Raw genomic sequence first — 19,462 nt, forward strand, 5'->3', positions numbered from 1 at the left:
CTCATATATAAAATGGAAGAGAAAAAAAGAGTTGTGATGAAGTTTATTGAAGCCCATAAAGTAACCTCTATTTACAGTTCCATCATTTGATGTGGTTGAAATTATTATTTAGAAATTCTGTTTTATTTTCATCTTCCTCAGACTATTGGATTCATCAGATCATCACATGGTAAATCCCACAACACTGAGTTTGAACTGAAAATACTTGTCCTATTTCTCATCTCTTTTCCATTCTCTGATAGCTCTTCTTCTGTTTCTTCAAGAATTTCATGCAGTTGCCCCTGTTCTGCCGTGCACGTACTTCCCGTACATAAGCTCTGGCTCCATGACGATCCGTCCCCCTCGGTCCCGAACGACAGCGGACCGTATTGGAACTCCGACGTTGATGCAGGAAAACAATTGCTTGTCCCTACTGCATCAGTAGAATTCCAAGGCTTATAAGGGGAGATGAGATCAGGCTGTTGAATGGCTCTTGACAAACCAAGTTTGATATTCTCAACAGTACCATCTTTCTCATTTTGTTTGCCATGAATGTACATTCCTGTTGTGCTTCCAGGCGGTACGTTAGCTTGTTGAAGCTGGAAATCGACGCGCTTCTTTGTAAGAAGGTGAAGCATTTCGTCTTTGAAGCAGCCGAGCGCTGCTTCGGCAAGATGGGAAACTTGTGGAGGAGCCAGAGTGGTGGCGATTTCAGCCATGAGATGGGAGAATGGCTTGTGAGTGACTGGATCAATGCCCATTCCTGATAGCTTCTTCTTCAACTTAGTGTTCCAGTGATTCTTGACATCATTATCGGTTCGACCAGGTAACTGAGCTGCAATCAATGACCACCTGCAGAGTCGAAATCGATCCTCTTTTATACAACAAAGTCATAATACACAATTCATAAACAATGTTTGTTGGAAATGACCCACGATCGAAATATGTAACGGCCTAGCCCACCGCTAGCCTATATTGTCCTATTTGGGCTTTCTCTTTTGGGTTCCCCTCAAGGCTTTAAAACACGTCTGCTAAAGAGAGGTTTCCACCCCCTTATAAAAAAGTTTTTCGTTCTCCTCCCCAACCAACATAATAACTGAAGCAGGAGAGAGCTTTTGAAGAAGGAAACTTAAGCACTTATGCTTTTCAATTCTCTCTGCGGTTGTGAATATAGCATACATCTCATGAGTATTTACACGGGAGAAAGCACAACTAGTTTGTTAAACTTTCTCCTCAAGTTAAGCAACTACTAACCATTTCCCTCAACAAAAGACTTAACAATTTCTTTTAAAATCCCAAAAGCAAATCAGGCAATATCATACACCATAGCGGAGATCCGTGATTCCTAACAATGTTGACATTAAGAAGACAGTGTACCTGTTGCCAACAACAGAATGTAGCTTGACAATAGTTTGTTCTTCCATATCAGAAAACTGGCCGTGCTTCAGGTCAGGGCGAAGGTAATTAGTCCAACGTAGCCGACAGCTCTTCCCACATCTTTGGAGACCTGAATGTGATAGCAGCATTAGACATTGAGTAAGGTAATGGTGTGAAATGTTTGTAAAGAGAGAAAGTGATACCGGCATTCTTGGGGATAAGGCGCCAGTTTCGAGTGCCGTGCTGGACGATGTAGGACGACAGCTTGTTATCTTCTTCAGGAGTCCACTGTCCTCTCTTAACATTTTCCTTCTCACAACATGGAATTCTGCCCATTTTTCTTTCCTTTTTGTCTGTCTTTCTCAGTGTTTTTTTTTTTTTTTTTGTTTTGTTTTTTTGTTCAGACAAAGAAAAAGAAAAAGATGGTGTTTTTTTGTATTATGGGAAGAGATTAGATTGGGATTGTTATATATAATGGAGAGTGGGAAATGAGAAGTGAGTGCATGGGGTTTGGTTATATGGAAAAAGAGAGAGAGAGAGAGAGGCATCAAAGGTGCATGATTTTATTAAAAAATTCAACGCCATTGAGCGTGTGAGATGGTGGGTAGCTCACTCTTCAGACACCTGGTCAACCCTCTCTCTCCCTCTCCCCATCTTTCTCTCTCCTCCACTCGTTGACTCTTTTCTGACTCTTTTCGAGACTCATAATAAAACAGATCGATATGAATCGAAATATGTCCAAACAAATGAAATAACCAAAAAAGGACAACGTGAGGGGAGAGAAGCTTTTGAATAGAAGAACCTTAACCACTTATGCTTATTGATTCTCTTTGTTGTGGTGAAAAAGCATACATCTCGGGAGGATTTACAGAGAGAATGCACTAACTAACTTCTTAAACTTTCTCCTCAAGTTAAAGAACCACTAACGATCTTCCTAATCAAACTATAAAACTTAGTCCACAATTTGACAACTACTACCAATTCTCCTATAGTTATTACTCCATAAGTTAGTAACTTATTCTTCCAAGTCTACTAACAATTCTCCTAAACTTCTTCGACAAGTTAGTGACTTATTCTATTAAATCAAGTTCACAAATAAGGGGGTTTGATTACAAACCTAGAGCAAGAAAGCTACGACAATTACAGTTATAAGTGTCGCCGATTACAAGATTTCAAAGTTCGAGTTCATTGGTTGTCTCATAATCCACCCAGTTACGACACAGGAAGGAATCTACAATAATTTTCCCTACAAGATGACTTGATTCATAAGTTGAGAAGGGAACAAGAAAATGTATAGCAAATCCGTACCCCTAACGGCCTATTCTGACATAGCTGATTCTAGATCCGTCGATGAAAGTGCAGCATTAGCCACATGACACAAGGAACAATAAAACAGTTTCAGGACATCGCAATGCAGATTCAAATTCAGAGAAACATCACATGCCTTCATACAATGACGAAGTGACAGAAGGTCAATAAAAGTTAAAATTTTTAGAGTACAGCAAGTAGAAGAAGTAAGGACTCTGAGCCATTGTGTTCTAATGGAAATAATCACTTACCCCGAACATAGATATCTGGGTTGATGATCTGATAGCTACGCCCAGAGAAATATCCTGCCAAGAAAGTTGACATCGCATCCGTCCTGGATGGACAATATGTTCTAAAGCTGACAAGCTTACCTTCCTTGGCCAATATAATAGCGCTTGCATTCAGCAGCATTCCCCGTGATCGGAAGTCAGTATAACACTAATATACGACACTGGAATTTTCAGTGATTCAGATGCAATATGTAAAAGAAAAGTTGAAGCCTTTCTCAGATAACCAGAAGGTGATTAAACAAAGTAATACTTCAATTGCATCTACCAAATATTCTGATAGAACAGAGATCCGAGGCAGTCAAAATTGATATTACAAGGGAAAATTAAATTCGGATTACCTTGTTGATCAAATATCTCAAGGGAAGTACACTTGATTGAGATTCAAATCACTTCACAAGCAAGGTCCATTATGTCAAGCATGAATGATTCTAAGCATGCAATCTAAACGGCATAGAATTACAAATAAAGTTAGTCAACCAACATGACTTTATATAGCCTCAATTCGACTCATGGTAACTATACTACCTCTCGAACTTCTATAAGGGGGTGGTGCACCCGCCCCGAACTTCTATAAGGGGGTGTATAGGATAATTAGATCAACCAACTACCGAGTGTTAGATATTAAACTTGTTTCATACATTTATAGATACATGAATCTATGAGATACATGCACATGAGAGAATTGAAGAGTCATGATGTTAGAGAATTAAAGTCACTAATGGCTTTAACCAGTGTGGGACTTCACTCCCAATAATCTTCAACAATCATCCCCCCTCGAACAAAGTACACTATAAACCTTCCCTGAGGCTTATTGAATAGCCTCCCCTTAACACCTTTGAGGCCCACAATTTTTTGTTCGACATTTGAGGATTTTATCGACATGGCTAAGTTTAGGGCATGACTCTGATACCATGTTAGACGAACACGACTCTCCACATTGGTATGGTATTGTCCACTTTAAGCATAAGCTCTCGTGGCTTTGTTTTGGGCTTCCCCAAAAGACCTCATACCAATGGAGATAGTATTCCCCACTTATAAACCCATGATCTTCCACTAAATTAACCAATGTGGGACTCACTCCCAATAATCCTCAACACATGAGAGTTAGATTCATTTGGTAGATACATGTATTAGATTATTCATGTATCACTTGTATCACCATAATGATAGCACATGAATTAGGTAAATTCATTATTTAATAGTTCGTATATGTACGGTGTCATGGAAGATGTTCCAAAAGGCCTATTAAGAACGATCTATGTAGAGATTTATTATCAAAAATAACAAAAACAATGTATTTGGTGCCAGTTTTTCTATGTGGAGGAAGAGATGTATTCTATTTCAAAGTTGATAATAAATCTCTGCATAGATGATCCTTATATAGGCCTTTTGGAACATCCTCATGACCATACATGTACCAAATATTAAATAACAAATCTACCTCATACATGTACTATCATTACGGTGGTACATGAACAATCCAATATATTATCTACGAATGAATTTAATTCTCATGACTCTTCAATTAATAATCATGTACATGTATCATACACATTCATGTATCTGTAAATGCATGAAACAAGTTTAATATCTAACATTCTCCCCTTTTAAACTTGTTTCATCATGAACTTGGACGTCAAGCTTCTTCTTCATATGTTGAAAGGCATCCGACCTTAATGCTTTTGTAAATATGTCAAAAATTTGATCACTCGAACTTACATGGTGCAATTCTACTTCTCTTGTCTTCACATGTTCTCTCATGAAGTGAAACTGAGTGTCAATATACTTTGATCTCTCATGATGAAACAAGTTCTTGGCTAGAGATATTCATATGGCTGACTTCTGACTTGTAATTAATGCAAATCTTGGTTGCTTCTTCTTGTTTTAGCTCCAGTTTCTCCAATAATCTTCTCAACCATGTTGTTATATATTCAACCCCACAAGTTAAAAAGCTACATAGATTGCTTCTTCGATGACCAATGTCGCCCAGATAAAATAAGAACCCAGTTGTACTTCTTTGATATTCATGACTTTCGATCCAATGACTATCGCAGCAACCAACCAACTCAAGATTGCAATTTCGCAAGTAAATCCATATTCAACGGTCCCCTTTAGGTAATTGAGAATCCTCTTTGCTGCTTTCAAATATGAGGTTCTTGGTGTCTCCATAAATCTACTTTACAAATCCTACTCCAAATAGAATGTTAGGATGAGTACAAGTCGAGTACCTTCGACAATCCATTAGACTTTTGAAATAAATCGGGTAACCAACTTCCCTTCACCTTTGTTAATCTGAGACCACACTCAATAGATGTGTCTATCGGCTGACAGTCTTCAACAACAAATTTCTCAAAGATCTCCTTGGCATACTTAGACTGGAAAAGAAAAATCCAAATGCCTAGGAAGTAGTTCATTCAAACCTTAGTCTGTCATCTTGAACTCCTTCTCCATTGAGTGCTTGAGTTCTTGGATCATAGAGTTGTTGTTTCCTATAAACATCAGGTCATCAACATACAAACAGACAAACACTTCTCCATGTGAGTTGTATTGGAGCAATGTAAAGTTTTTATGGAAAAGGGGCAAAATTCTCTCCGTACTCAAATCTGTTTTGTTGGAGGAAGAGATGTATTCTAATCTTAAGTTTTTCATTCAAGAATGCAAACTTCTCGTCCATTTGATGCATCTTCCACCTTCATTGGGTCGTGAGTGAGATCACGATCTCACTGTATTTAGTCTTGCAACTGGGGCAAAGACCTCATCGTAGTCAATCCCATGCTTTTGCTTATAGCCCTTCACGACCAACCTTGTTTTGTGGTGCTCTATTGCACCTTTTGCATCTCTCTTAGCCTTATAACCCCTTTAACACCAATGATTTTTTAGCCTTGTGGAAATGATGATATTTTCCTTTATGGAGTGAATCTCCTCCTCCATAGCTTTCTTCCACTTTGTCTTCTTATTTTTCTCCTCAAACCTCAAGGGATCAAAACCGGTAAAGACACAAAAATGGTTGAACTCCTCCTTACTTTCAATCAGAGTCATAGATCTCTTGGATGTTTCTTGTCGTGTCCTGGACTACTAAACTCGTCATGATATGAGTCATCATCAAGAGTACTAGACGATGGTACTCCTTCGTCAGTTGTCTTCCACTCCTCACTCTGATTTTCATCAAACTTAACATCTCTCGACATCACAAGTTCGCGAGTCACAAAATTATACCGTTTATATCCGTTGCAGTTCCCACCACAACCCAATAATATGCATCTTTGGCTTTTATCTTCAATTTTCATGCGTTTCTCCTCCTGAATCTTTGCATGTGCAACACTTCCAAATATTATGCACAAGACAGCTCAAAGATAGCCCCATTAAGCCCCATAAGGTTAAATATTATGCAAAAGAAAGCGCAAATTAAAATTTATATCTACCATGATAAGAATGGATAACATAAAAAGAAAAAATTGATGGATCATTCTCAGCCTCATAAATGGAAGAATAAAGATTCGTCTAACTTTTCAATGGGAAGAAAAGATAAGTACATAAGCCAGAAGCATAATGCACCTGCTGAATCTCGAGTGCCAATTTCGACTTCCCAAAATGGGATTCATTGTGGATGTAGAGCAGGCACATGACAGCCATTAACAACAATCCTAAGTTGACAACAGCAGGTGCCTGGATAAGATTTCAGTTTTAGTACTAAAAGTAGCTTAAGAAATTGTACCTTTGTCATAGAAAACAATCCCACCAAAGAAGAATGCACAACCAAGCACCAGGAACATGTTCGACATAATTAAGGATAGTAATTATAGCTGAACAGCACGTATCATTTGACTTCAATGCCAAAATTGATATAATCAGTTCTGTTGCATTTCTAAAAGTAGCATTAGTAGACCCCCTGCTGCAGATTCATTCTTTATGTCAGCACTGAAAATTGAACAAATAATGAATTCATTATATAACCAAATCAAAAGAAAACAGGACATACATGGGACAGTCGTGTACATTAATAAGCGCAGCCAACTTATCCAAAAGAATTGGTAGAGGCCCAAAAGGCCAAAGGAAGTTGAGTGTATTTAAGAAGAGTACAATCTTCACGCTCTTGTAAGCAGAACTCTCCAACATTCTATTACAATCTTGAAACCTTCAAGAAAGTAATTCATGTTCTTTGAAACCTCAGTTACTAAACCAGTTGAAAAGGTTCACCTCCAAACCTTCTACTCAATTATCATATATGGAAGCCACATGTAACAACAAGAATCCTTCAGTTCAAAATCAGTATCCAATTAATTTTAACCAATCTGCCAAGAGGTGGGAGAACAGAACGTGGTTTGTGCATATCTTTGTGTTGAGATTAATTCAGATGTCCAGATATTAGAGCATTAACGCAGCTGGTTAGTTTGAATATCCTATTAATACAAATCCGGGGAAACCTCAAATTGATGTATCAGCCAATGAAGAACCATATTTGTTCAAATTCAAAAGTGTACAAGAGAATCAAAGCAAAAGAGAACAAATACGAAGCGTAATTCGAGGCCGAAGAAAGGAATAGATTATATGCAAAGAATCTACTTCTAGCATAAAGTATGAAGGTCGCCAATAAGAAGACAGAAAATTTTACCACACCTTCAACACTTGTTGTACTCTTAAATGTAATGCCACAATCAAGAACATAATTGTTGTATCACGTCTTGTGATCAATGATGTTAAGCATTTCAGAATACCCCAAACACCACATGGTGCTTTGATACCACTTGTTGTACTCTTAAATGCCACAACCTTCGATGTTTTGATACCCAATAGTTGTAACGGAAGCAGAAGCTCACACTTGCAATCCCACAAACCGAAATTAAACAAAAAGACACAAAGATTTACGTGATTTGAAGAGAAGAAATTCCTCTACATCCACGGGTGATAGTCAATCACTACAACCAAAGTGTTTACAAGTGTACCTCTTATGCTCTCACACTACAATGTCTCACAACAAAATTCCTCCCAATTACCTCTAGGAAAATACGTAGACATAACTCTGAACTAAATAAATGAGAATATGAACTAAATAAATGAGAATATGAACCAAAAGAGAAACAAAATAAACGAGAGTTAATATTTAGTGTTAAAGATTATGAACTAAATACAATACATCTTCTAGACAACTTGTGTCTTACCCTAATTGGCAGTGAAAGCAAAACAAAAGAGGTTGAAGAGACTTGAAGCCAACTCAGGTGAGCAAAAATTTGGCGAAGAAAAATCCTGAACACCGAAGAAACCAAAAAACAAGCTTCGGTTGTCATCGATCGGCTACCCCGACACCAACAGGACAGGAACAAAATTTGTACGCTTTCTGAACACAGAATTGGAATGGCGTGCAATGGAATTCGAAGAAGGTTTAGGATGATGAGCCACATTCATTCAAAAGAGGAGGAGCGATGGAACAACGAATTGCTTCGATGACTGTCGTCTCTGTGATTTTCACGTCTGTCTTTCAACCACTAACGTTCGTTTATTTATTTATTTAAGTTGAATGGATTAGACAAAAAATTTTAATTCAAATATTACGTTTGGTTCATGAAAGTCATGAATTTAAGATTTTTAAATCAACAAAATTCAGTGAGAATTACTTTTCAACGAGATAATTTTTAAGGACAGCAAATGGTACATAAGCCAACTTAAGATCACATCCCCTACGGATCATGAAAATGATATATTTGAAACTAAAATCGTTGATAATCAAAGATTATTATGGATGTTATAATAGAAATTTGAATGTGATCTCAATTGCTCCTCTTTTATTCGAGTATCTCATGTCTACTGACCCGTCTCCATACGGAAGGTGCGGCAACGATAGGGAATGACAATTATAACCTTGAACAGTGACCACAAGGCCAAGAAATATTTGACACAAAACCAAAAAGGATAAAGTAGTAGAAAGATTAGGTTTTTGAAAGTTATAAAATTTGGACAAAAAATAAGGGAGGTGGAACTCTTCTATTCTTTTTTAGTTCCAACCACCTACAAAATCTCTTTCCCACAACCTTTGTGGGAATCATGAAGAGAAGGAAAATGCAACATATTCCAACAGCTTTTCTCATCTGCCACATCTCTACTCTAGCACGACAACAGAAAATCACCCGTAAAAACGAAATGAAACGAAGAGAAACAAAATGTGAGCGAGCCTATGCTACGCCTACTTCACAACAGATTCGACAATGGATCTACTACACGGTTTCGGTGCCTTTTACAGAAACAAACATGAAAGAGGAGATGTGTATCTATTCTCCATGCTCTATATCTGCACATTAGAGTATTGAAGTGCCACAGAACAAAATTACATACCAAAAAGAGAGGGAAGAATCATTTACAAGTTACCAGCATGGAGTTGACAACATGCATTATAATACGAATGCCAGTGAGCTCAACTGGAGAGATCGATGACAAGGTCCGTTGATGGTTCAAAATCTGATACACCTGTTCAAAGATGGGTCGTACGTGCATTGCTATCATTGGATCTGTGGGATTAACGGCTGCAGCCACATCTGTCATCCATCCAATTTTCCGGGATCTATCCTTGTTGATATCACAGGCTAATTGTTGCAGAAGTGACAGCAGTACTCCTTGACTCAAAGCAAGGGGATTTGCCAGAATGGCCCTAAGGTCAACCTGCCAAACAACACAATATATCTTCCTAGTTTAGTGGTTGAAGTGCTCAGAATCAGTATTTACCCACTGCGGTTTACATTCATAGCAAGATGATCAAAATTAGTGAAGAAACAGATGCAAGACCACTAACTATGGGATAGCCAGAAAAAGGATCCATCATTCGTTAAGCTTGTAATGGCCTATACAGTCCTAAAACTGACCATACTTTCTAGAACAAACATTCGTAATCGAAAGAAGGCATTCAACATGGTAATGACGGTAACAAAGGAAGAAAAACAAATCTTTGAAGAGGATTCTAGAAGAAGGAATACACAAGAAATATTGAAAAAACAACCACAAGGTGACATCGCACGAACCTAAAAACATAAGCATGCAAAAATCAGTCACTCCATACATTACCTGTGAACATAACCAAGAGACAATATTCACATCACTTCTCTGTAAAGCAGTGGTGAAAGCTTCCTCATATTTCCTTTCAGATAACATTCTCGACAGTTCTTTGGTAGGATCCAAAGGAACCTCAACCTAGTGCATGCGTTGAGAATACATGAGACCAGGCCAGTAGGTGAAATACAAGGAAGAAAAGTAAAAAGAGTAAACCTTCTCATGGAGAGCACCCAATGGTCCATTGCTTAGTTGGGTAACCAAAGGATTCATTGAACTAGCATTTGCTCCAGCAGTTGCAAGGGCTATCAGTTTTCTTTGGCCTTCAGCCAATTCTCCACTCAAGGACTGTGCCATTGTTGATGCTGAATTTATTGCATCCTGTATTCGATGCTTAAATTAGTTCACGGGTGGAAAAAGCAGCAAACAAACAATAATTAATAAAAATAAGGTGATTGTAGAAGGTGCCAAATCATGCTAATCAAATATCATCGTCTTCAACCTTCAAATGTACCTAACAATTCAACTTGGGTTGAACCAGATACATGAAAATCCAAGGAACTTCAAATAAATCCACCATCCAGATATGCAAAGAAAATGTCAAGTGTTGTGTGGACTTATCTAACATAAAATCCAAAATGTGACTTCGTTTATGTCCAGCATGGACCTACAAAACAGGCTTTATCTATGAATTATAGCTAGAACCGATCCTTTTTGCATGCAGAGCAGATGGATAAAGTCCACCCATCCTTAGAGACCAATTAATTTTACAGATCATAACCATAATAGACAGATAACCATTTCCCATACTGCTCCAAAGTTTTAAAAACATCATGTCATAACTTGATTAGCACATTACTCATAAGGCCGTAAGACGAATGATAAGCTTCACCATAATAAAAAAGTGAAACACGGGATTATAACTGGGAGTAAATTATATTCTATCAAGAATGTCAGCTCAGCAATTGTACCCTCAAAGCAAGTGCCAATGAAGAATGTGAGGAGTCGAAGTGCTGCTGAGCTGCAGCTGAGTGTTCAACCAGTCCTTTCTGGAAGGTAGAATCTACTTGCTCAAACATGGCTTTGCACGACATTTCGAAGGCAGGAATTACAGATGCTTCAAAACTAGATTTTAGTGCATCCTGCATAAGAAGATTATTATTCTAACCAAAATTCTCAACAACCAAGAGCTGCAAAGAAATATTATCAATGAATTATAGAGATGATGGCTTATTAAATATTAACAAAACCTGAAGAGCTTGCTTGCCGGAGGTTTGAAACTGTGCTTGGATTTGCCTAGCAACAGTTGCTTCAAGCTTTGAGTTGACAGCTTTCTCTAGTTGACTTACTGCCTTGTCGCCTACTCCTCTCTACATCACACAAGCCATGAATAAGGTCCCATGATGAGAACGAAAAAGAGAAGAGTCTGTATGCGAATAAATTCAAACCTGGAAGGAATCAGTGATGGCAGAAGAAATTGTTTTCTCAATAGCTGGTGTTATTGTGCGAGCCACAGCAGGTCCTATGGTTGACATTTCCTTCTTCAGAGCTTTCTCTAAAAAGGCAGGCAAGTCCTTGTTGACAAAGTTTGCAACAAGACTAGTTATCTTTTGAGTATTATCACGTAATAATTTCTCATTTTTAGCACTCTCTTCCTGAATCCGGGCCAATAATGCATCAGCATTCGCTTTCAAGGCCTTTTCCATGCTCCGTCCAAGAGCTGCCTCCAGCCTTTTACCTTCTTTAGTAACTGGAACTGCAAGCGTCGTCTGCATCTGCTTTTGCATTTCTTTCTGAGTGCTCATTATCTATACAAAAGTATTTGAAATTATTAACCAATACAATTAGACAGGCCAAAGGACCATCTAGAGTACAATAACTCAGGCAACGAACTCAAATTGTGAAAAAATGGCCATAATGGAATTACTCACTCGGCATGGATCATGAAATTTCTAAAATTAAGTCCATATTAGAATTAAATATTTTCCTTCCTAGATATGGAAGAAAAATGGATATTGACTACTCTGTGCTAAAAGATCTACTAATCCTAACCTGATTCAACGTATCTTGAATGGCCAGTAAAGGAGGAAAAGCAGCTTCAGGTGGAGGAAGGCTTGAACTACCGCAAGGTTCAGTGGAAGATTCATTAGAATTGAAAGCACTGGGAGATTGGGAAACCAAGCCTAAGGCTTGAGAATTTTTCCCCTTGTTCTTTTTCCCCTTTGTATTAGGAGTTGGAATTTGAAGAGTTGTTGATATAGATGATTCTGAAACCTTTTCCGACACATCTTTGGCAGATGTTCTATCACCCTCACCAGTTTGGGAGTCTTCCTCTGTGTTTATTGTATTAGCATCAACTTGTGGAGATTCCTCAATGATATAAGTTTCAGATGATAGTGTACTACACTCTCGAGCCACTTCCATACCAAGATCTGAAGCTTGTGAGCAGAAAATTTTTTCCTTGTTTTCCGGAGAAAGGTTTTGAGGCTCACCTCTACGACCATATTCACCATTCTGAGGAGACTTCATTTCTACCTCTTTAACCTCCAGCTCTGTATCTTCAACGTCATTGTTAACCACTACGTCCTGGATATTTGTCTCTCCCTCACTCTTACCTTCAGTGACATTCGTTGTTTCAGAGGAAGAAACAGCCATCAGTATCTCAGAGGGGGTAATAAGATGAGTTGGATGCTTAAACACAATCGGAGGATTTAGGACGTTAGACAGATCTTCCCGTCCAATTTTCTCCTCGATGATTCTGGACTCATCATCCAGGGAAGACACTTCCGACAAATTTGTGTGAATGGCATCCATTTGTCGATTGACTGAAAAGTCATTACCACGTCGGTCACCAGCATGATCACTAACTGCAGTAATAGGCTCAAAGGAAACCACTGGACTTCTAAAACCAGACAGATTTCTAGACAAGCGTGGGCTCAAAGGAATAGGAGGTGATGCAGTAGAGACAATGTCTGTGTTACTAGCTACAGGTGACAGTGTAGCAGGTTTAGATTCCGTATTTGCAATGGATGCGGCATCCTGAGAAGTGGTGCTTGCAGGATATCTTTCTGCAGTAGCACTTTCAGAGCCATTGACTAGCACTGAACCCCTGGGTGTAGAACTAGTGAAGGGTGTGTCAGTTGGCTTGCTCCCAGACGGAAACAAGGCAGCCAGTCCTTCAACCCCAGCAGAATCTTGTGAAACATTAGAATCTGCCTTTTCTAACACCACATTGTCCAATGGTGGGGGTAAGCACTGAGATAAGTCTAAAGCATACTGCTGTATTGCTTGTGTTTGTACACAATAGACCTGGACAATATGTGTTAGACGGTCTAATATTTCACTCGTTCCAGTAAAACTTAAAATCGGCATCGTGACAGTAAACTCTGCTATATAATCCATCCGTGTCGAGGCTGGATTAAGACCATAATCTAAGTGAATTGCATATATAGCATTCTTCTTAGCATTAGCAAGCAAAAGAAGGCCAGCTGGAGATAATGCTACAATTTGATTAAAGAAAGCCTCTTCAACTTGACTTTCAGCTGAACTCTTCAGTTCCAGGGTCTGGGTGCATTTCCATGATTCGGCATCACTAGGAAGCAGCCAACCTTCCTCACTTGCAGATGACCATATTTTCACTTCCCGATTTAGAGGCCCCTATCAAGAGTTTTAAATGAGAGAAAATGCTTAGCCAGCTAGAATTAGTGCAGGCACGGACAATCATTCAACCAAATTGAAAGAAGAAAAAAGAGGTTCTTGTATTACTTACAGCTGTTATGAGTATAATGTGATCTGGTCGATTAGGAGCAGTCAAGAAAGTAGCTGCATTAACTGGTTGGCCGTCATGTGGTCTCAAAACCAGCAAAGGTGATGCCTTGCGATCTTCCCAGATTTTGATCTATAATGTACATACACATTCAAAAAAGAAAGAAACCATAAAGCAGTTTTCTGAAAGAAAACATCCATGACCATTGTCTTCAGAAAATAGATAATATAATGTATTAATTTCCAAAACATGATAGCAAATAAAAATCAGAAGATTTGAAACAAGAAAAGGGGGAAAAAGAACTGTGCAAATAAAATATTTACATGGAAAATACATGTTCTGAACACTATGCTACATGAAAACAGAACACTATGCTGCAAAACATCTACATGGGAAATTAATACTTAATTGGTAAACATAAAAGTAAAGGACAATATTTTCTTCAGTTCTTTGAGAAAATACTTGTCAATTTCAGCAAGTATTTGCAAAATGAATAAATCACAGATAACTTGTCCAATAAACAGGTTCAGAACTTCAACAGGATAAGTACTAACCGTTCCATCCATAGAAGCAGAAACCAATCGAGAAGTCATCCACTGGCACATGGACAACTCAGTCACTTCTCCATCATGCTTACCAACAAGCTGGACACCATCAATCAACTTATCAAGAGAAAATTTGATAGGAGCTTCGGCAGAAAAGCTTTCACCCTTTCCAACTTTGGTTGTGTCAATTCTCAAAACAGACTTCCCAAATCCAACAACCAAAACTTCCTATACAAATTCAGACAACATTCATATATGGAGGTTGAGCAACTGTACAATGATGATTAATTATAAACCATAAAGAAAACTAATTATGAATCAAGGCTAATATGGGTGTTTGCATTAAAATAATTATTGCCTGTTTGTGACAATGCCAGCAAACTCGTGGATGAACAATTTCCCCCTCTCCTCCTTCCATATGAAGGGAGATAACAACTTTCCCAGTGATTTGTGGCTTAGTTTCTTCATCAGGGCCCTCAGAAATCTTCCAAACATAAACTCGTCCACCTACGTCAACACTGAATAAAAGAAATATGCCATAACCCAGTTAAAACGGTGGGGCAGGGGGGGGGGAGGTGGGAGGATTTTAGTTTTATTATGGAGAACTGCCTTCCAAAAAGAGAGTAAAAGAGGCCCATAAAACAATAATCCAAGCAGATACAAAATTAAGTTTGGGATGCAGTGTATAATTACCTAGCCAAAAGATGAACATCTTCGGCAAAGAATGCCATGTCAGTGACCCTCTGCGTGAATAAGACATTATTGAGAATTTGGGAGGGAAGGATGAAGATAAGTGAGGAAGAGGATTTTACCAGGCACAATTTACCGTAACCCAGTTGAATGATAAGAATGCAACACAAGTGTAAAATAGAAGAATAATAACAATAATATGAAAAACACCATGGAATCGAGGACAGATATAAAAAGGGCTTAGGTAGAGTAGATTAATTGTACATCTACTTATAATTTAATATCCTACAAATTTCCATCCAACAAAATGTGTAAAAATAGCCAATGTGGCAAGCAAGCTGACACAAACACTCACAGATATTAAAAAAAAAAAAAAAAAAAAAAAAGAAACCAATATTTTACAGAAAATGCCAAATCAAGGAATCGAGGCCACCTAATATCTTCAACATTGGAATTTGATTCTAAGAGAATGTTGGATAGAAGTTTTCATCATAGATAGGGTACATTATAGAATAGACTACATTAGTATGAAGCTAAATAAAAATAATTGGTAATATAAACTAGTTCAAAGTAAGGGTTGGAGTTAGGACTAGGAGAGGAACAATGATCAAGGGCTAGAGAGATAATTTCTTGAGTTAGTTCCAAGAAACTACAGCAGGTGGAGAGTTCTAACCTGCTAATAAACAAAAACTTCAAATGGATACACTCACATTAAGTGAACCAAAATTTTGGTTTTTTTTTTTTCCTCGGAGGAAGAGGGATTACGGATAGGTCCAAATGAAAACACTGGAGAGTCTATGATCTGTGGAATGGATTTGTTTTAGGCAAGTGAAGCTAGTGATGGGATACCATAAACATAATAAGGGTGCGCCCAAATTAGCAGATTACATAGAGAAAGTATCTTGCATACGAATAACAGCCCCAAGGCACCGTATAGTCAAGCTTTGCACAAGCTGCTTCTGAAGTATTCAATGTTTGCTCCTTTCAAGTGGTCAAAAGAGACTAGGGATAGAAAGCAACCTAGAATGTAGGACTAACCTTTCTGGTTATCACTAGACGGAACCATGACTTCAATTTCCATCATATAACACAAGTGTTTGAAGGTAAGAACAGCCAATCAAGTTCTTGAAGCTGTCAACTAACAAGCAAGGGAACCCCACTGGTGGGAAAAAGATTAGATAACGTCATGCCCATGTTCTTTACCCTAGCATATCTCTTATACCTGCGTCAATTTCAATGGAAAAAAATTCTACACAGCGATGACAAAGTGATGGAGACACTTTTATGCAATTTTTTTATCAACACTTTGAAGTCCTAGAAGTTTAATGAGTTAGTTTATGGCCAATTTTTTTACCGTGGCAAGGTCTCTAGTTGAACTTTCCCAAGGAAGTGCCCTATTATAAACCTATAACAGAAGATATACTCACATTTATTTGGCAGGATTGGGACCTAAAACAAACTTTTGGTGCCTAATATTGTCAAAACTTGATGGAAGAGGAGATCAAGGATTTTACAGCAAACAGATCCTCGAGAAATGATGAGAAAAGGCTATGTTTAGTGATGAAGACAAAATAATCTGGAAGTTGGAACCTTCAGGAATCTTTTCTGACATAACTTCTGCCGCTTCTCTTGGAGCTCTTGCTCAAACCATTTTGCATCTATTTATCCTCCTATATTAACTCTAGTTGGAGCACCTTCTCGTAGCTCTTGGTAAATCTCCATACATCAAATGGGGTTACTAGTTCACGACGTAAATATTAAAAAGTAACTATTGCAATATTCCAAGTATTAGAATGTAAAACAATGATTAATGCAAAACAAGCAAAATGATAGATCCCCAAGCAAGCAACGAAGCAATTCATTCAAATTAGAAGAACAAAGAAACAAAAATTGTAAGCCAAACCTTTTCATGGCCTCGAAACAATGATCTTAGCGCTGTATTGATATTAAGAACTCGAATATTCCCCTGTTTCAAACCATAGCATATATATGTCTTGTTGACCGCAATTTGACGGCCCAGCACAAGCTGAGGATCTGAACCATATTTGGTAATAGGCGTCACTTCGAGCTGTGGCTGGATCTCTCCTTGCAACCTAACATTCACATCATACACCACATAATCACCGATCAAATGCCGGCCTTTAGGAAGCTTACTACTCGGCATTCGAACCGGCCCGGTAGGAGAAATGCCAGGATTAACCCCCTGTATCATGGGAATGGTAGTCATGATGGGAATATTAGGAGGCGCTGAAGATTCAGGAATGCCCGAAGAAGGAGACGGCATCGAACCCAATGGAGCAGGGGGAAGAGGGAGTTGTTCGAGATTAGAACCAGGGGCTCTAATCATCGCCATTATCCGAGCACCAGAGCTCTGCGCCGGATTGTTCTGCGGGACGCCGACGTTGACCGGAGGCGCAGAAGGCTGAAGCGGCGGCGTGGGATAAGAAAGAGAGCGCTGATGGTGAAGGTTAGAGAACTGGTCCTGAGAGTACGGAACTTGATTGGGAAGATGAGGAGAATGGTAGGGATGATGAAATGGGGCGTTCTGAAGTGGATAAGAGAAAGGACCAGTGGGAGGAGGGTAAGAGGAAGAAGGAGGCGGAAATGGCGATGAATTCAAAAGGGTAGGGTTTTGGGAGGTCGGCGGAGGGTTTGAAATGGTGGGTTTAAAGAATTTCTGGACATCAAAGGGTGGATTCGGTGGATTTGGATTTGGATTCCCAGTGGAAGCCATGAAGAATCAGCTGAATTGCGCAAAACCCAGATCTGCAACTCTCCGATATCAGACGAATCCGGATGATTTTGGGATCAATTTTTGGAGTGTGATGAATCTGGAGAACAGAAATGGCGCGCGATCTGAGAAAGAGAAACAACAGAGAAATGAAGANAGGGAGAGAGAAAGAGAAACGAGGGGTATCGAAATCGGTATCTTGAGAAACCCAGAAGACCAGAAGAAGTGAAGAGCCAAAGACCGGAGAGACCAGAATTATATACCCGATGAAGATGGAAAGAGAAAATGGAAAATAAGTAATTTTTTTTTTTTTTTTTTTTTTTTTTTTTTTTTTTTTTTTTTTTTTTTTTTTTTTTTTTTTTTTTTTTTTTTTTTTTTTTTTTTTTTTTTTTTTTTTTTTTTTTTTTTTTTTTTTTTTTTTTTTTTTTTTTTTTTTTTTTTTTTTTTTTTTTTTTTTTTTTTTTTTTTTTTTTTTTTTTTGCAAATTATTTGATTTTGGCCGCCAATAATATTAAAAAATCAGACCAAAGGGTCCGTCAATACTTAATTATTTTATCCAAATAAATAAACCTATCAATTTTTTATTTTCTTTTTCGAACACATATTTTCAAAAACAAATCTAAATTTTTTTAATCAAATAATTTTTATTAAATAATAAATTTAAAATAGTCTGACTTTAATTTTTTTTAGATTAAATTAGTTTCCATTATTTGAATTTTTTATTTCTAATAAAATAACCTTTAATTAAAATTTGTTATCTATTTTAAAAACGTGTCAAGAAAGCTTAATTCAAGCAATCACTCTAAAAATGAAGAATTTTTGTTTATCAAACTAGCTAGAACAACGGCCTATACTAGTTTGCTTATCACTCTAAAAAATTCTTATTTCACAAGATAACGACGGTCTATACTAGTTTGCTTACTATGCCAGTTTTCGACAATTATATGTTCTATTTTAATATTCATATTTTGAATATTATAACAAAGTCTCACAAATTCATTTTTATAATGAGTTCTCGAGACTTTTATAACTATCAAAGTACTTACAAATCTCTTTAAAGCTCTTAAAGTAAAATTACTGATCTTGAGTTCTAAAGAGACAAGTTGCGTCTAGCTCAGTTGGTAGATAGCAAGGCTCTTAACCTTGTGGTTGTGGTTTGAACCGGTGGGTGATTATCTTGTTTGTGTTTTAGATTTTATTTTTGCTCCAATCGGCCCCCTAGTGTGAACTTGTAGACTTGAGTTTCAAAAAGACTAAAAGCCCGTTTATCTTAGTTGGTAGAGCACAAGGCTCTTAACCTTGTGGTCGTAAGTTTGAACCTCCTTCTTGTTTGTGTTTCCTGGTATGAATTCATAGAATTGAGTTTCAAAGAGACCAAAGGCTTGTCTAGTTTAGTTGGTATTGCACAAGGCTCTTAACTACATATGGTTGTGAGTTCAAACCCCACCGTGGGTGTTTGTGTTTCAAATTTTATTTTGCTCCAATCGGCCTCCCAGGCCTCGTGTGGACTGCTAGACTTGAGTTCCAAAGAGACCAAAAGCCCGTCTAGTGTCACACTCGAGTCACAATCATATTGCAGATTGTGACATCTAGCTCAGGTAAAGCACAAGGCTCTTAACCTTGGGCTTGTGGGATTGAACTCCACGGTGGGTGATTTTATTATGTGTCTCCGGTTTTATCGATTTTCAAATGGTATCGGCTTGATCGACTTGGGCTCTTACTAGAGGTGGGTGGGCGTTTG

At 38.0% G+C, this 19,462-nt stretch overlaps 2 protein-coding genes across 3 annotated transcripts; both read right to left on the reverse strand.

Annotated features, from left to right (window-relative positions):
- Positions 1-106: 106 nt before the first annotated feature.
- On the reverse strand, positions 107-8,406 carry LOC111465072 (transcription factor MYB80-like). 2 transcript variants are annotated; one of them, XM_023109341.1, is made up of 8 exons: positions 8,114-8,406; positions 6,670-6,872; positions 6,510-6,598; positions 3,036-3,395; positions 2,916-2,969; positions 1,560-2,587; positions 1,357-1,486; positions 107-831 (listed from the first exon to the last, which is right to left on the reverse strand). In XM_023109341.1, exons 6-8 carry the CDS (start codon positions 1,690-1,692, stop codon positions 138-140), a joined length of 957 nt encoding a protein of 318 aa, XP_022965109.1. In that variant the 5' UTR covers positions 1,693-2,587; positions 2,916-2,969; positions 3,036-3,395; positions 6,510-6,598; positions 6,670-6,872; positions 8,114-8,406; the 3' UTR covers positions 107-137. The 2 variants fall into 2 exon arrangements, with proteins under 2 accessions (XP_022965109.1, XP_022965110.1); XM_023109342.1 differs by lacking the exon at positions 3,036-3,395.
- A 687-nt stretch (positions 8,407-9,093) lies between these two features.
- Positions 9,094-17,977, reverse strand: LOC111500222 (enhancer of mRNA-decapping protein 4). Its single transcript, XM_023151902.1, has 12 exons — positions 16,894-17,977; positions 14,994-15,043; positions 14,659-14,818; positions 14,310-14,528; positions 13,759-13,887; positions 12,042-13,646; positions 11,438-11,797; positions 11,240-11,359; positions 10,961-11,131; positions 10,206-10,370; positions 10,005-10,130; positions 9,094-9,605 (listed from the first exon to the last, which is right to left on the reverse strand). Exons 1-12 carry the CDS (start codon positions 17,722-17,724, stop codon positions 9,300-9,302), a joined length of 4,242 nt encoding a protein of 1,413 aa, XP_023007670.1. The 5' UTR covers positions 17,725-17,977; the 3' UTR covers positions 9,094-9,299.
- Between the last annotated feature and the right edge of the window lie 1,485 nt (positions 17,978-19,462).

Source organism: Cucurbita maxima, unplaced genomic scaffold (assembly GCF_002738345.1).
Source record: "Cucurbita maxima cultivar Rimu unplaced genomic scaffold, Cmax_1.0 Cma_Scf00028, whole genome shotgun sequence".
Taxonomy (NCBI): domain Eukaryota; kingdom Viridiplantae; phylum Streptophyta; class Magnoliopsida; order Cucurbitales; family Cucurbitaceae; genus Cucurbita; species Cucurbita maxima.

What these genes read in the sequence shown, in the direction of transcription:
- LOC111465072 (XM_023109342.1), bottom strand. Translation starts at nt 1,692, where the DNA reads ATGGGCAGAATTCCATGTTGTGAGAAGGAAAATGTTAAGAGAGGACAG. An exon ending in CCTTATCCCCAAGAATGCCG is followed by an intron (nt 1,487 to 1,559) that starts GTATCACTTTCT and finishes TATCACATTCAG; the next exon opens with GTCTCCAAAGATGTGGGAAG. An exon ending in CATTCTGTTGTTGGCAACAG is followed by an intron (nt 832 to 1,356) that starts GTACACTGTCTT and finishes TCGACTCTGCAG; the next exon opens with GTGGTCATTGATTGCAGCTC.
- LOC111500222 (XM_023151902.1), bottom strand. Translation starts at nt 17,724, where the DNA reads ATGGCTTCCACTGGGAATCCAAATCCAAATCCACCGAATCCACCCTTT. An exon ending in GATGTTCATCTTTTGGCTAG is followed by an intron (nt 14,819 to 14,993) that starts GTAATTATACAC and finishes TCTTTTATTCAG; the next exon opens with TGTTGACGTAGGTGGACGAG. An exon ending in TTCAAGATACGTTGAATCAG is followed by an intron (nt 11,798 to 12,041) that starts GTTAGGATTAGT and finishes ACTTTTGTATAG; the next exon opens with ATAATGAGCACTCAGAAAGA.